Source organism: Schistocerca cancellata, chromosome 9, assembly GCF_023864275.1.
Source record: "Schistocerca cancellata isolate TAMUIC-IGC-003103 chromosome 9, iqSchCanc2.1, whole genome shotgun sequence".
NCBI lineage: Eukaryota > Metazoa > Arthropoda > Insecta > Orthoptera > Acrididae > Schistocerca > Schistocerca cancellata.
In genome coordinates, this window is record NC_064634.1 from 272,803,992 (window position 1) to 272,821,368 (window position 17,377).

The 17,377-nt window shown below is 44.5% G+C and overlaps 1 protein-coding gene across 1 annotated transcript; it reads left to right on the forward strand.

Annotated features, from left to right (window-relative positions):
- The first annotated feature begins 722 nt into the window (after nucleotides 1–722).
- Nucleotides 723–7,205, forward strand: LOC126100766 (cuticle protein 7). Its single transcript, XM_049911386.1, has 3 exons — nucleotides 723–784; nucleotides 2,274–2,444; nucleotides 6,762–7,205. The coding sequence occupies exons 1-3, from the start codon at nucleotides 776–778 to the stop codon at nucleotides 7,047–7,049; spliced, it is 468 nt and encodes a 155-aa protein (XP_049767343.1). The 5' UTR covers nucleotides 723–775; the 3' UTR covers nucleotides 7,050–7,205.
- Nucleotides 7,206–17,377: the final 10,172 nt, after the last annotated feature.

Below are 17,377 nucleotides of genomic sequence, written 5' to 3' on the forward strand. Positions count from 1 at the left end.
GGCGCTACAGTATGGAACCGTGCGACCTCTACGGTCGCAGGTTCTAACCCTGCCTCGGGCATGGATGTGTGTGATGTCCTTAGGTTAGTTAGGTTTAAGTAGTTCTAAGTTCTAGAAGAAGTTAAGTCCCATAGTGCTCAGAGCCATTATTTTTTTCCATCATGAGAGGACCATAGAGTTTTAGTTTAAATCATAACATTTCGAAGATAACGCTACCAACCAGGGAAGATAGCAACACAGCCGACGCAGAGACTGTAATAGTCAGTGCCATAACATAAATCCTGCACTCCCTCCATTATGTACTTTGAGAAGAAATGCAAGCGACTATACGCATCCTTAGGTTTTATCTTCAGTCTTGTTAATGGTACAGTCTTGTGAAATCCGATGAATCATTCTGGAATAGCCTCTTGCAAACAAATCGTTGGTATCCGGCAGCTCGAGTGACCGCCCGGCGAGCCGGCACCTTTCTTGTGAGGAAAGTAGGCTAACAAGTGAGCGCGCACAGTACTGCAGAGCACGGGGCTCGGCCGTCTGCTGCGACCCGGGGCGGGGCGTGTTTCCCTTCCCGGGCTGGGCCCTCCGCAGTGAAAGGACTCGCGGCTACGTTACGCTGCCTTACGTTACTGTGCGCGCGTCTTACGTCACGGGGCCCGCGTGCGCCGAGTGACCGACACGGGTATAAAAGGCGTCGGCCGCGACACCCCGGCATCAGTCAGCCGACATCCAACTCCTAAGGAGCTCATACATCCCGCACCACCACCAAACAAACAGCAACATGTACAAGGTGAGTACGGCGAACACTAATGGTGCGACGGGCAAATGTACACTCGTGCTTGAGCAGCCAGCACCGCTTGGTTCGAGTCGTGTATGATATTTTGATATATCTTGTCAGCTTATGATATTCTGGAGAGATTAGTGTCGCTTATGGGGTTATACGTAGTATGCTAATATCAAAATTCTGCAGGTCTCATAAGCTTAAATTCAGGAATGAGGGTTGACACTCTCACATTAGGTCCTACGGTAAACATTCGTTCACAAGGTTACTGGATACTAAGTTACTCTGCTGGGGGTCTCACTAGCTAAAGTTCACTACCGAACCACGCATACAGCATACTCCAGTCGCCACATTCGTGAGATTATTGGGCAATGACATCAACATTACTAACTTTTGTAGACCCACCCGCATGTGGTACGCTGAAAATGTTCGTACAGTAGTTCAGCATACTAGCGCTCCTTTCGGAGGAAGACCGCATTAAAATAGCAATTATTAAGATCTTTATTCTCTGTGACTAAATGACAAAAACAAAATTTAACTGCAACTAAGCAGGAGCCTTGCTTACTGTATAGTCTTGGCACATACATTAAGTAGTACCAGTAATACTGGTATTCTGGCTTCTTATTACAGAACCTCCGGCTTGTGTATAGACGTGTGAGAACTTTGTCTGCTGAGATGCGAACTGTCTACTTTGCGACAGAATGAAGTAATCTGAAAGCAGACTACTATGACCATGTTAAATCTGGTTGTTGACTTTGTTTTCCTCTAGTTATTTGACCTGATCAACGAAAACAATTTAAATAAGGGAATTCTACGTTGCTTTGCACAAACTTTTCCATTCAAACAAGTGATTTTTTACGTGTTCCAAAAGGGGTTAAACATAATTTATAGAAAGACGGAGATATAACTGCAAGCGTAACAATTGTTTATATGAGGAGTCGTTTCTTCACATCTGGTAGCTATACAGCTCGTAACGAAGGAAAGGAACACAGGTGGATCATTATAATAAGTCAACATGGATCCGTTAAACAAATGCCTATTTGCAATACTGGAGCTTCCAATGGACGTTACTTCCTAAAGAACTGTAGAGTAGTCTACGCTGTTCCATGGCTAACAAAATCATTGGGATATCGGTACTTCTAAGGACTCTATAAATACCAGAAGTGAAAAATCAGTCGCACAGCATAATGAAGGAAACGAAAGAATAAGACCAGCTACTAAGAAGGAGTACCAGAATTAGGTAAAGCTAAAAAGTAGGAATGGTCTGAAAAGTACACGGACATGTAGCGAAAGCAAGTTGTGCAGAAATGGGATAATGGACAAGCGTGGAGATCAATCACTGAAAGTTATTTGAAATGTGAGGAGTGTATTATGGTGTATAGAGGTTAAGCAGGAGTTGTGTGTGTGTGTGTGTGTGTGTGTGTGTGTGTGTGTGTGTGTGTGTGTGTGTTTTGTTGTTGTCGTTGTTGTTGTTGTTGACGTTTCGGCCTGTCCGCAGCTGGTCGTCCTCGCAGCCCTGGTGGCCGTGGCCCGCGCTGGAGTCATCTCCGCCGGCTACGCGGCGCCGCACGCCATCGCCGCCCCCGCCTACGCCGCCGCCCCCGCCTACGCCGCCGCTGCGGCCCCCATTGAATACGACCCCAACCCCCACTACAGCTTCGAGTACTCGGTGAGTGTTCATTGGCACAGCAACAACGATAGAGTGACCGAGTGGTCTCCTAAGGTCATTATCGGTTTGTTTACCTAAGCACTTAAATTGCTTCAGAACTTTCAACCTCCACCAACGTCTTAATATTCCTGGTGTGGTTAACGTAAGAGAGAAAATAAAGTATTTTGTTCTGGATGTATACACTTGCTTTTCCATAAGTCTAAAGGCAATTTAAAATCTATCAAACCTATGGCACTTTCGTCCAGATTAACTGACAGTGATATCCTTGAAGTAAGACAGAAATAAATTCATGCCATTTTGCTGCTAGAGGGCATTGATTTACATCAATAGGGAAAGTTGAAAATTTGTATCACGCCGGTATTTGAACACGCGTCGCCTGCTCACTAGGCGGGTGCTCTGACCAGTAACCCACGCGGACACAGTGGTGATCGCTATTGCACGGACTCTCCTAGCATGCCTCCCATGAGGCCCAAATTCTCAGGCTAGTCTAGTTCACTAGTGTGTATGGATAAGTTGAGATTTCGGTTCTGGTGGGAGGCGTGGTAGGGTACTATGGGTTCAAATGGCTCTGACCACTATGGGACTTAACATCTGAGGTCATCAGACCCCTAGAACTTAGAACTACTTAAATCTAACTAACCTAAGGACATCACACACAGCCATGCCAGAGGCAGGATTCGAACGTGCGACCGTAGCGGTCACGCGGCTCCAGACTGTAGCACCTAGAACCACTCGGCCACTCTGGCCGGCGGTAGGGTAGTACTTGCAATTGCGATGATCACTGTGTCTGGGTGGGTTACTGGTCAGAGCGTCTGCTAGTGAGCAGGAGACCCAGGTTCGAACCTCGGTCAGGCACTAATTTTCAGCTTTCCCCCTTGACATAAATTACAGTCCACTAGCAGCAATACGTCATTCGTTCCTTTGTGTCTTGACTCATGTTGGCAGCAGGAACAAAATGGTGTCTGTTCTTTCAGACATGTCCGATAGAGCAGACAATACAATCATCTTTGAAGTAGTTCTATCCCAAGTACTTGCTGCATTGTTATCATAAACCATACGGATATTGTGGCAGCGAATTCTTACAACACACAAAAATCCCAGCTCCTGTGACTTGTTACTTGCCTTTTCGCATATAGATTTACCACGTTCTAGAGACCAGGAAATGGTCTGTGGCAGAAATTTTGCTACTGTTGCTAGTTATTTTATCGTGTATTTACTGCCGTGGAGGTCTGTGATTCTCAGACTCCATCAATGCGTATAACTGCCGGGAGAGCCGATACTGGCAGTCACCTGGCCTTGGATGGTTCTAAGGTAACGATCGTATTTGTAGCTTCCCGCAGTGTTCCCTACAGGGTAGTAGTATCTGCGTACGGCAGGGCAAGTACTGAGGCCACGGAAACTGCAAGCTCTTACGACACGTATACTAAAGGACTACAAGAGCTAAATGGCAGAGGTTTTATTCCACATGGTATGAACGCCGCGTCTTATCTCCCAATGGTTATGGCGAGCGACGAGCAGTGTAAAATGTAGCTCTGGTTTCCTTTACATTTGGTTTTCAGAGAAGAGTAGGCCCATAGCTGGCCAAGGTCCGTTGCTTATAATTCTCTATCATCATCAAAATGATCATAAAATGAAGGCTTTCACGACCGATTAACTTAGCTGCTGGTGAACCTTCTGGGTTGCATGATCGTGGGCCGTGTAACTGTTTTGCCTGCTGAAGTTTTATCTGAAGCTGTGTTGGATTTTAACAGAGATGTTCCTTTTTTTTACTGTCTCATTTGTCTCCGGAACAGGGAGCACTTATGGATATCTCTAATGTCACTTTGGATGAAATTTTAGGAACAAAATAGTTACACGGATCAAGACAATACAACCTGGGGGACTAACTTCTTGCTCTCAGGTCTTCAGTGATCAGGTTCGTTAGTAGCAGCTAGCCATACGTTACAGTGTACGGCCTTCCCCTTGAGGGCTGTATACGTGGTGCAGCTGGTATTCTCCATGATCTGGTTAATGTATTTTAGGTGCAGTCTGCCTCTTCTGTTCTTCCCTTCTACAGTCCCTTCTACGTTGTTTGTAATGACAGTATCATGTTTCACCATATGGCCGGTGCACGTGTCCCTTCTGTGATGGATAAGCTTCCAAAGATATGGCTTCTCTTCCTCCACTCTGTGGAGTATCTCTTCGAATCTTACATTATCTACCTAGGCAGTCTTTAACATTTCAGTTAGCACCACATCTCGAAGGCTATTATGCCCTTTTATTTTGCTTCTCCGGGTATCCACATTTCACTTCAGTACAAAGGCACACGCTAAACAAACGTCTGTATGAGAACTTCCCTGAGATGTTTGTTTAAGTAGCAGGATGTGAACAGATTTCTCCAGTTGTTAAAATCAGCTTTTGCCTTTAGAATCGGCTTGCAATACCTTCGTCGGTCTTCTGTCTTACGTAATTTTACTGCCTCTGCAGGCAAAGGATTCGACGGCTTTCCGTCTCTCATTATTAATTGAGCATTGGACTGCGGTGTTCTGTCCACTCACGGCTAAGATTTTAGTTTCACCTTTATTAATTTCCATGTAGCAGCAAGCCATGACGGTGGTTTTCACTTAGGCCAGCATCGCTTTTAATTGTTACCTTGCTTCGTTTAACGTTGCGACATCATTAACAAATCTCAACATGTGTACTTTCTTACCAAGCATTTTAATTCTTCCTATAGAACCTAGTTTCTCCCTAACTTCACTTAAATTCCTCTGCATGTACACAGTGAGTAATTTTAATTATAAATATATCTCCCAGTTTCCACTTAACTTAATCTGATGCACACTGAATGTTTCCGTTCAACAGAACAGGAGACAGTGAGCAGCCCTTCCGTACAGCCTGCTTAACAATATCTTCTACTTGATGTTCTCTACATCTTACAGCACCTGTTCTCTATACAGTCTCTACACTACTCTTCTGTCATTGTATTTTATGCTTCTCACTCTCATCACTTCAAAAAGCTGTCGCTCGTCTACCCTATCAAACGGATTTTCCCCGTCGACGCAGCAATATACAGGGTGTCCCCAAAACCACCGAACAAGGATACGGACATATTTCCTTATACCAAAACTAGGGAAAAAGCACATAGTAGTTGTTCACCTTCGGTGCTATGAAACGCATCTCTTCTACTGCAAACTCTTTGCTTTCCATATTTTGGAAGGCGGTATATTGGACTAAACCAAGAAAAAAAGTCCAGCAAATGTGGGATCTAACATGCATACCTTAAGAGCTATGAGAATTTGTTCACTAGAAGAGATGTGTTTCATGCTAGCGAAGATGAAAAAGTGCTCATAGAACCTAACGTATGGAGTTAAGACCTAACGTACACTGAAAATGGTGCCCGCCCCGGTAGCTGAGTGGTAAGCGCGACAGATTGTCGATCCTGAGGGCCCGGGTTCGATTCCCGGCTGGGTAGGAGATTTTCTACGCTCTGGAACTGGGTGTTTTGTTCTGCTAATCATCATCACTTCATCCCCATTGATGCGCAAGTCGCCGAAGTGGCGTCAAATCGAAAGACTTGTACCGGGCGAACGGTCTACCCCATGGGAGGCCCTAGTCACACGACATTCATTCATTCATTCACCGAAAATGTTTTCTTATTTTTGTCGCCATTTTCACTCCCAAAACAACAAAGCAGAGACTTCGCAGTAGGAGAGATGTGCTTCATAGTACAGAAGATGAACAAATGTTCATACCTCTCAGGGTACGTATTTTCGAGCCCATGTTTACTAGACATGGTGTTACATGTTTCTGTATAAGGCACCCTTGGAGGAACGTGTCCAGAATTTTACTGACGAGCTCAAAATGATCCACCAAGCTATCCATTCTTGACTGAGGAGGCAGATCATCAATAACAGTGCTTTTCGGCTGATACTATCCTAGAGAAATGGCACACTAGTAACGAAGAACTGTACAGCATCATTTAGTCCACATTTATACTTCATATTTGGGCATCGAAAGGGTTGTTTTAAATAGAAGTTTCTAACATAATATGCTTTGGAGGCATTCACTCGGAATCTTGTATAGTACCATTCTGTAATGCAGTTCAGTGTAATGGTTCACTATGGTAGGACCATTCTGTAATGCGGTTCAGTGTAATGGTTCACTACGGTAGGACCATTCTGTAATACAGTTCAATGCAATGGTTCTCTTTGGTGGGATCATTCTGTAATGCAGTACAGCGCAATGGTTCGCTAAGGTAGGACCACTCCGCAGTGCAGTTGAGTGCAGTGGTTCGCTGCGGCGTGGCAAAGTGACCGAGACTACTGCGCGTGCCCTCAGGTGAGCGACGCGCACACCGGCGACCAGAAGGCGCAGCACGAGACCCGCGAGGGCGACGTGGTGCAGGGCAGCTACTCCCTGGTCGAGCCCGACGGCTCCGTGCGCACCGTCGAGTACACCGCCGACCCGCACAACGGCTTCAACGCCGTCGTGCACCGCCAGGCCGGAGCGCACCCCGCCCCCGCGCCCGCCCCCATCGCCGTCGCCAAGGTGCACGCGCCCGTCGCCTACGCCGCCGCCCCCGCCTACGCTGCCGCCCCCGCCTACGGCTACAAGCACCTCGGCTGAAGCGCCGTGCTGCCCACCTCACACTCTCCTCATCGCCTGATCCGCATCTTGTAAATACGCCTCTGTATCTATTTATCGCTTGCCAGTCAGGGTGACATGTTGTTGTGTGGCCATGTTGTACCTTTTGTTCATGAACATCCTCAATAAAACGTAGTTACAAAAATTTCGTCTTCTGTTGTAAGTTATTTAATGAACAACCCATTACCACTACTGCGTTAACAATTTTAAAGTTCGACTTCGATTTTTAATGCCTGATATGGTGATAGCTATTCACCATTGTAGCAAGTGCATGAAGCAGATGAGAGGCAGGTAGTGATCATCAGCAGAGTAAGGTTACACGACAGATGCTTTTATTTTTGAGAGAGCTCCACAACATAAATCTGCCACAACCCTCCAATAGTCGACTGAATGAATATTCTCAACTTCAGAAATCAGAGGTAGCGATGTTTTTCACTTGGCAAAAACTTTCTGAAGCTAAGACCGAATGAAATGTTGTGTGGCTGGGGCCTCCCGTCGGGTAGACCGGTCGCCTGGTGCAAGTCTCTTTAGTTGACGCCACTTCGGCGACTTGCGTGTGCATGAGGACAACAAAACACCAAGGTCCTGAGCGGAGAAAATCTCCGACCCAGCCGGGAATCAAACCCGGGCCCTTTGGCATGGAAATCCATCGCGCTCACCACTTTTTTTTTTTTCGTTTTGTTCGATATTGTTCGTTGCGTTTGGTCTGGGCGGACGTCACAAGACATCCGTTCAAGTTGATCGTTGATTCTTTGACTCATTTTTTTATTACAGAGAGCACGCAGCCCTCTATCCTAACTAACCTAAGGATATCACACACACACATCCATGCCCGATGCAGGATTCGAACCTGCGACCGTAGCGGTCACGCGGTTCCAGACTGAAGCACCTAGAACCTCACGGCCGCACCGGCCGGCCGCCACTTAGCTATCGGGCTGTATAAATATTTCTTTATTTACAACAACCAGTTTCGATAGACTTTGCTGTTATCTTAAGGTCTTCAAAAATTTTTGCTATGAAACCTGTTATTAATGAAGATATATTTATGAGATCTTGGCTTTAGAAAGGTATTACATCTTGGAAATCATACTCTAGTTAATTTAATAAAGTTTAGACCACTCTTCACCAACCATCAACTGAAATTAATAAAACAATATTTTAAAGATTATGCTTATCCATTACGGATATGTTAGAACCGTGAATGTATATTAAATGTAAATAAGTTATAGACAACTGCAATCAGTCACTTTTTTTCCATAATAATGCTTTATTACATGAACCGGTTTTCGAACCCTTTCAGGTTCATCTTCAGATGATTTCGGGAGGATCCGGGAAGTTACATCATTACTGGTAGTAGCATAGTGCTGGGTGCTGGTTTGCGATAGTATAGGCGGCTTTTTTTTTTTTTAGCATTATGCTACTACCAGTAATGATGTAACTTCCCGGATCCTCCCGAAATCATCTGAAGATGAACCTGAAAGAGTTCGAAAACCGGTTCATGTAATAAAGCATTATTATGGAAAAAAAGTGACTGGTTGCAGTTGTGTATAACTTATTTACAATACAGGGTGATTCAAAAAGAATACCACAACTTTAAAAATGTGTATTTAATGAAAGAAACATAATATAACCGTCTGTTATACATCGTTACAAAGAGTATTTAAAAAGGTTTTTTTTCACTCAAAAACAAGTTCAGAGATGTTCAATATGGCCCCCTCCAGACACTCGAGCAATATCAACCCGATACTCCAACTCGTTCCACACTCTCTGTAGCATATCAGGCGTAACAGTTTGGATAGCTGCTGTTATTTCTCGTTTCAAATCATCAATGGTGGCTGGGAGAGGTGGCCGAAACACCATATCCTTAACATACCCCCATAAGAAAAAATCGCAGGGGGTTAGATCAGGGCTTGTTGGAGGCCAGTGATGAAGTGCTGTGTCACGGGCTGCCTGGCGGCCGATCCATCGCCTCGGGTAGTTGACGTTCAGGTAGTTACGGACAGATAAGTGCCAATGTGGTGGCGCTCCATCCTGCTGAAATATGAATTGTTGTGCTTCTTGTTCGAGCTGAGGGAACAGCCAATTCTCTAACATCTCCAGATACTGTAGTCCAGTTACAGTAGCACCTTCGAAGAAAAAGGGACCAAAAACTTTATTGGCTGAAATGGCACAGAAAACGTTCACCTTAGGCGAGTCACGTTCATACTGAGTTGTTTCCCGCGGATTCTCAGTGCCCCATATACAGACATTGTGACGGTTGACTTTCCCGTTAGTGTGGAAAGTTGCTTCATCACTAAACACAATCTTTGAAACGAAAGATTCATCTGTTTCCACTTGAGCAAGGATAAAATCACAGAAATCGATTCTTTTAATCTTATCAGCTGCAGACAGTGCTTGAACCAATTTCAGACGATAAGGTAACTAACCTTTTTCGTAGGACTCTCCATACAGTTGATTGTGGAATTTGCAGCTCTCTGCTAGCTCTGCGAGTAGATTTTCCTGGGCTGCGAACAAATGCTTGCTGGATGCGTGCTACATTTTCAACACTCGTTCTCGGCCGTCCAGAACTTTTCCCTTTGCACAAACACCCATTCTCTGTAAACTGTTTATACCAACGTTTAATACACCACCTATCAGGAGGATTAACACCATACTTCGTTCGAAATGCACGCTGAACAACTGTCGTCGATTCACTTCTGCCGTACTCAATAACACAAAAAGCTTTCTGTTGCGCGGTCGCCATCTTAGCATCAACTGACGCTGACGCCTAGTCAACAGCGCCTCAAGCGAACAAGTGTACAACTAAATGAAACTTTATAGCTCCCTTAATTCGCCGACAGATAGTGCTTAGCTCTGCCTTTTGTCGTTGCAGAGTTTTAAATTCCTAAAGGTGTGGTATTCTTTTTGAATCACCCTGTATTTTAAAGATCTTGACCAATAAAGTTACAACTTGAACTTAGTAATTACAATTATCAAATCAGTTGTAAAACCAACAAAAGAATAAAGTAACACATTTCAATTATAGATTTAAATACTTGATTGCTAGAAAGCTTGATAGGCATGTTTCGGAGGAAGTAACAATTTAAATAATCAGCTGCTCTGTAGCAAGGACATCCTACCAACACAGCGACGAATTTCGGCTCCTTACAAGTGGTGTGTTTGCCTTAAAAGTTAGAAATACTACTAGCGCCAATGGCCCACTCAACTACAACATACAGAGAGCAAAGTTACACACGTGCCACAAACTTAAATACATAAGGAATACAATCACGCAGTGCACAATAGAGCATAAAATCCGTGCCAAGAATAATTACCAGCTACACTGTACCTGGCAATACGCTGGGTCCGATAATCCGAACGCACAGTTGCCATTGCTTTACGTTACAACAGTGCCTAGCTGGCTCGTACTTTACGTCAGTAAGCATTTGGAAACTAACCAGAGCACAGACTGGTTGCACCACAAGGAAAATCCACTTGAAACGATGTTCAACAGAAATACTTCTAATACTGATTTAGCACGGCCAATGAGTTACAGTCAAAACGTGTTCCACACATAACAATAAACACTGCCTGAAATTAATAAACGACGGCTCACCAGGTCCAACAAAATCCTGCGCAGATGATATGGCCGAATATCAGTAGTGAATACGTCTAAGCCGCCTGCAGCCAAATAAAACATTTCGTGGCAGTGATCTTCGATACAAGCGACACAATACGCTGGTGGATGACACTGTTCGATAACAGCCTGTCCACTGAAATGCACTGCTCCTCTGCTCTGCATGCCAAACAACAGCTCTAGGGCAAGGTCAGGCGGGCAAGAGATTTCCTCGCTCCGCCACGTACCGTTAATTCGTCGCTTTTCCACTTCGCGCACCTTCTACCGGGCAGTGGCGAAGGGTGTAGACCCGAGTCCTCCCGCGGCCAGAAAAATGGTACCGAATCCTCCCCTCCCAAGCCCGCAAGGGTCTGAAAAACGATGGGACCGAATCCTCTCGTTTGAATCAGGTAGCAGTTCTAAACGTTATGAATACTCCAAGCAGGCAAAGGAAAGCATATGAAATTGCAGTAGAAGATGTAAAAGTTTCTTGCGTGTATTGTAAGTATGTTTAAAAGAGATATTTATTTTTAGAAACTGGAATCATTTATAGCCTTGATTTCTTCATAATTAATTTATTAAAATAGCAAATCACGATTTCGCAGCCCGCATCTCGTGGTCGTGCGGTAGCGTTCTCGCTTCCCACGCCCGGGTTCCCGGGTTCGATTCCCGGCGGGGTCAGGGATTTTCTCTGCCTCGTGATGGCGGGGTGTTGTGTGCTGTCCTTAGGTTAGTTAGGTTTAAGTAGTTCTAAGTTCTAGGGGACTTATGACCACAGCAGTTGAGTCCCATAGTGCTCAGAGCCATAGTGCTCAGAGCCACGATTTCGCAACACATATTCTATCTCAATGTTCATTTTATGACTTATGGTTACATTTCTAACAAATCTATACATACAACAAATTGATAAGTGTTCGATGTCTGAATATAGGAGATGGTTAAGAAAACTTAATTTGAATGGTCTACAGAAGCGCAATAGACGGCAAAAAATATTTTTATAATTTCTTCTACTTGCCTGTTGGCACTCGCATTATGCAAAAAATAATGCACGAAGTTGGATGCTGTTTTGGTACTAATATTGTTGCGGATCTAATGTAAAATCTGGTACATATTTCTTCTTTATAAGCAGCCTAGAAGCAGAGTTATAACAGTTTCACCTTAAGACTGTGCGCGGATGCCAGTGTAGTAGCTAGGGGTTGGCCAGAGGGTCGGCCCTTGGAACACGCAGCCAGCATACCACTGGGGCACAGGCACAAAATTATTGTGAATTGAACTCGGTATTCCAAAAAGCATAAATGTTGATCTTGTAACTGATAAATTAGACTCAGACAAAGCCCGAATACTGTTGGCCTGTTATTGCAATTTCAGAATCGACCTGAATTTGTTTCAGCACTTCAAGAAATCGGTAAATGTCAGGACTGGAGGAGTAGGACTGACTATTATATTTACTATGCAAACTTTCGCAAGCATTAATTGTTCGCTGTCTGTTACAACGCAGTTCTGCCCACATGGATGGGGAGAAGAGTGCATTCTCTTCTATGTAAGTTTGTACTAAATAGTCACAAAAGGCTTGCAATTTTTCCGATGCAGGTATCTCTTCCATGAAATTGTCAACAAAACAGTCGCCTACCATATCAGGAGCCAGCATGGGCAAACCAAATATGTACGACTGAAACCTTCCAATTTCATTTTTTTCGTAGTAGTCATGTGCAAGCCCACCAACGCTCTGCCGCGAATTGCGAGTAGCATCAGGCAGCTGTGGTCATTAGCGCACACAATGCTCTGTCGCATTGTGTCAGTTTGGGAGGATTCGGTCCAGTTACCTGCTTACCTACCTGGTTTCGGGAGGATTCAGGACTGCGCCCGCAGCGAAGACGCTGGTACCGTAGTACAGACACAAGGTATTTGACGGCTGCCATCTGCAATCGATAGGAGCAGGCTCACGGCTCAGTACACTCACATCCTTGAACATGCAAACACATTTCTCCTTTAGCAACAAGGTAGAACACAATTTTCTCTGCCTCTAACGAAAACCTCAAATTTTAGAATTAAATGTTTAAGATGCAACTTGCGCTGGAGCCCACCTGCGTCTGGTATCACAGACAAACAGTAAACTCTCATCAGATTTAATATTATTCACAATTACGCTCTGAGGTAGCAGTTGTTACACTTCGTAAGTAGTAATTATTTGAATACAACCACTTTAATAGTGCAGGAAAGAGCCCTAACGTGGACTCCCCCATAAAGCGAACCGCCCTGATCTCTTGGCTCAGCATTCTATTGAGCTATGGTGAGACCAGGTGTTAATAGTAGTTTAGATTTCTATCCCTCTCTGAAAGAGCGCCTAAGGCGTCCACTTTGCTTGTTGCTTACCACTGGGTCTTAACAAGTTTTGATGATGCAAAAAGTTTTTACATTGTGATACATTTTTAGCTTTTCTCGTGTGAATTGGCACGTAAGCCTTTCAACTTACATGTATTCTTGAATAATGAGATTGAAGGTTAATGTTTACAATTACATCTTTCTTTATTTGATACTGGTATAAAATTTATTGGTACTGGGTTAACGAGATGTAGGTTATAGTCACGTTAATTGGACCTCCTGCAGTTGCTTAGGCCGGACGCCTTAACGTTTCCTGTTTGAGTCATCTGTCTTACACTATGTGATCAAAAGTATCCGGACACCCTAAAATACAAGCGTTTTTCATACTAGATGCATTGTGCTGCCACCTACTGCCAGCTATTCCATATCAGTGACATCACTACTCATTACACATCGGGAGAGAGCAGAATGGGGCGCTCCGAGGAACTCACGGACTTCGAACGTGCTCAGGTGATTGGGTGTCGCTCGTGTCGTACGTCTGTTGTACGCGAAATTCCCACACTCCTAAACATCCCTAGGTCCACTGTTTCCGATGTGACAGTGAAGTGGAAACTTAAAGGGACACGTACATCACAAAAGCGTACAAGCGGATCTCGTCTGTTGACTGTCAGAGACCGCCGACAGTTGAAGGGGGTCGTAATGTGTAATAGGCAGACATCTATTCAGACAATCACACAGGAATTCCAAACTGCATCAGGATCCACTGCAAGTACTTTGACAGTTAGGCGGGACGTGAGAAAACTTGGATTTCACGGTCGAGCGGCTGCTCATAAGACACATATCACGTCGGTAAATGCCAAAGGACTCCTCGCTTGTCGTAAGGGGCGTAAACATAGGACGACTGAACAGTGGAAAAACGTTGTGTGGAGTGACGAATCACGGTACGCATTGTGGCGATCCGATGGCAGGGTGTGGGTATGGCGAATGCCCGGTGAACGTCATCTACCAGCGTGTGTAGTACCAACAGTAAAATTCAAAATTCGGAGGCGGTGTTGTTATCTTGTGGTCGTGTTAAAAAAAAAAAAAGGTTCAAATTGCTCTGAGCACTATGCGACTTAACTTCTGTGGTCATCAGTCTCCTAGATCTTAGAACTAATTAAACCTAACTAACCTAAGGACATCACACGCATCCATGCCCGAGGCAGGATTCGAACCTGCGACCGCAGCGGTCGCCAGTTCCAGACTGTAGCGACTAGAACCGAACGGCCACTCCGGCCGACCCGTGTTTTTCATGGAGGGGGTTTAGCACCCCTTGTTGTTTTACGTGGCACTACCATAGCACACGCCTACTGTGATGTTTTAAGCACCTTGTAGCTGCCCACTGTTGAAGGGCAGTTTGTAGTAAAGAAGTAATAAATTAAAACGTCATGCACGATGCGGAGGTTCCTCAGACGTCTCACTATATGACTTCACATCTCAACTATGTGCTGTAAAATGATATATTCTTCTGGATACATTCAGCGGCATACGTGGATGCAGTCTGCCAAATGTGTTACGAGTAGAGTTAACATAAAAAATGTAGAAAATAAAAATGTCAATCATGATGAGGCAGTTTCTCAAGCACCTCAGTATTTGACGTATCTCCTGAGTAAGTGTCATACAATGATGCAATTTTTCTGGTACATTAAGTGGTGTATACGAATGAATACTGTCTGCAAAATTGCCGGCCGCTGTAACCGAGCTGTTCTACACGCTTCAGTCCGAAACCGCGCGACTGCTACGGTCGCAGGTTCGTATCCTGCCTCGGGCATGGATGTGTGTGATGTCCTTAGGTTAGTTAGGTGACCGCAAAATATGTCGTGAATACAGTTAGTAAGAAGTTTCATATTGGTTTGAAATTATGTGTAAAGCTCTCATGCTGAAGTACTAGCTAAGTAAAATATGGGTATTCTTGTTTCTTGGAATACACGGCTTTTTCACGATCACCGCCTTCCCTTTGATAGGAGATTGTTTCTTGCCACGTAGTCATTTCTTCCAAATATCAAGTGATATGTGCCCCAAGTTTGGTCTGAAATGTGTCCCTTGTTTCAGAAGGAAATCTGGAACATACATACGTACATCCGTTTTCCTGATTTGTATAGATTTGCCCAACTCGTGATACTTTTTTACATGAACATTGTTAGCGTGGGTTGCTTATTTTATTCGTAAACGTACTAAGCTTTTCGAATTATTTCTTGCATTGTATAAGTACGGGCAACACGACGACGTTCTAAGAACAAACCAGGTAGGGACATAATACTGTATAGTTGTCTATTGTGCACCGGCTGGCAATGTGTAACACTGCTAAAAAAAATTGTACCTATCGTACTAACCGTCATTTAGTGACGTCAGCGTGAACTACGTTTTCTTGGAACCGTATTGTCATCTATGACCTCTGTGTGTTGAGTCTGCCTTCGCTCGGGTAACTTTTCTATTTCTCAGCTGTAAAGATCACATAGTTTTGAGGCGAAGAATTCGTCGAGCCATGTTCGGAGCGCAATTTCATCCGGAAAGCTAGTTGCTTCAGGGTTGTTCGATAGGGACCGGGAAAGATGAAATCTGAGGGCACAAGATTAAGCGAATAAGATGGGTGCAGAATGACTTCCCAACCCAACTCCTATATAACGTTTATGGTTAGTATAGCAGAAAGCGGGCGAGCATTAGCGTGGAGTGTCATCCCTTCAAGCAGTGTTCCTGGCGTTGTTCGTGGACTGCGTCTGCAAGATTTCTCACGTGTTAACAATAAATGTCAGCGGTGATCTTTACACTTCGAGCAAGCAATTCGTAGTACACCACACCGTCTCTATTCCATCACATGCATAACATTGTCTTTAGCGGATGCTCGCGGGTCTTTGCACTGGGAGTAGTTGTTGCTTTGTTTAGGCTCAACCACTCATTCTTTTCCTTCTGTTAACACAAAGACACCACTTCTCGTCACCAGCTACGACACAGGATAGGAATGGTCGATGGTCGACGTTGTTCACGAGATAATTGATTATTAGCAAGCAGAGACGCACATATGGTCAACCTCTGATTTTTGTGATTTTGGCTCAGAGATTGCGGCACCCATACCTCCGATTTTAGAACCCTCCTATAGCATGTTCGAGTACAATGACGGGGACCATTGTGGATTAATGCGTTTATACGACCTACACCAAAACCCCGATGGTCTTCCTGAACGTGGAGAATCACTAATGTCAAAACGATCTTCCTTAAAAAAAGAAAATTTTCTTGCCGTGGTCCGTCCAGTCGCATTACCTCCATCCATGACGTAAATGTATCTTGTTGCCTCTGCTGCTGTCTCCCCTCTACTGAACTCAAACAGAACAATATATCGAAAATATTTCAGTTTCTCCATTTGACACTCAATTTTCTCAAGTCCAGAGCTCAACTCACTAAATGTAAACTCAAATAGCAACAGGGAACTACAAATAAAAAATGACAATCGATAAATACACCCCTAGTAACCGGAATACTAGCATGCAAAAGAAAGACGTAACGAACTTACGCACTAGCCTAAAATTTATGCATGGAGTTAGTACCGTGCCAATATGCAGCTGTCACATGGACTCGAAAACGAGAAACATTAGAACTCACAGTACTGAAAACCAATTGAAACTGTGATAAGCCAACAAGGACCTGGGCCCTAGTGGAAAGTCGCAGTCATACATCATGGAATTTACTCCTTTTATAGCATCCGTTGATCGAGAACCTCCTGCACTGTGAATAGTCCCGTGTGACTGGAAAATACGACGGATCACTCAGGTTCGTGAAACAGATAAGGTCACGGTTGTACAGAGTTATAGCACTAATGTCCTTCTGTAGCATGATCCTAGACCACGTTCGAAGCTCAAATATTCAGCCATTCGTAGGGCCATTCTCAAAGAATCAATATGGATGGCCCCTTGTGTGAAACACTGCTTGCTTTATTCATCCACGACATCTTCCGAACAATAGATCCAGATGAACAGGAACTCTATGGTTGTTAGAGTTCCGAAAGGTGTTCTTCGTTGCTGAACAACGCCTAAAACTAGCCAAAATACGATCGCACGGAATGTTTAGCAGATATGTGAATCAAAAAAAGAAAGCACTCCGTCTTCAGGCCACGAGTGGCCTACCGGGACCATCCGACCGCCGTGTCATACTCAGTGGAGGATGCAGATAGGAGGGGCGTGGGGTCAGCACACCGCTCTCCCGGTCGTTATGATGGTATTCTTGACAGAAGCCGCCACTGTTCGGTCGAGTAGCTCCTCAACTGGTATCACGAGGCTGAGTGCACCCGAAAAAATAGCAACAGCGCCTGGCGGCTGGATGGTCACCCATCCAAGTGCCGACCACTCCCGACAGCGCTTAA

Excerpts from the sequence above, each read along its gene's own strand:
- LOC126100766 (XM_049911386.1), top strand. Across the intron at positions 2,445-6,761 it reads ACTACAGCTTCGAGTACTCG|GTGAGCGACGCGCACACCGG; the intron begins GTGAGTGTTCAT and ends GCGTGCCCTCAG.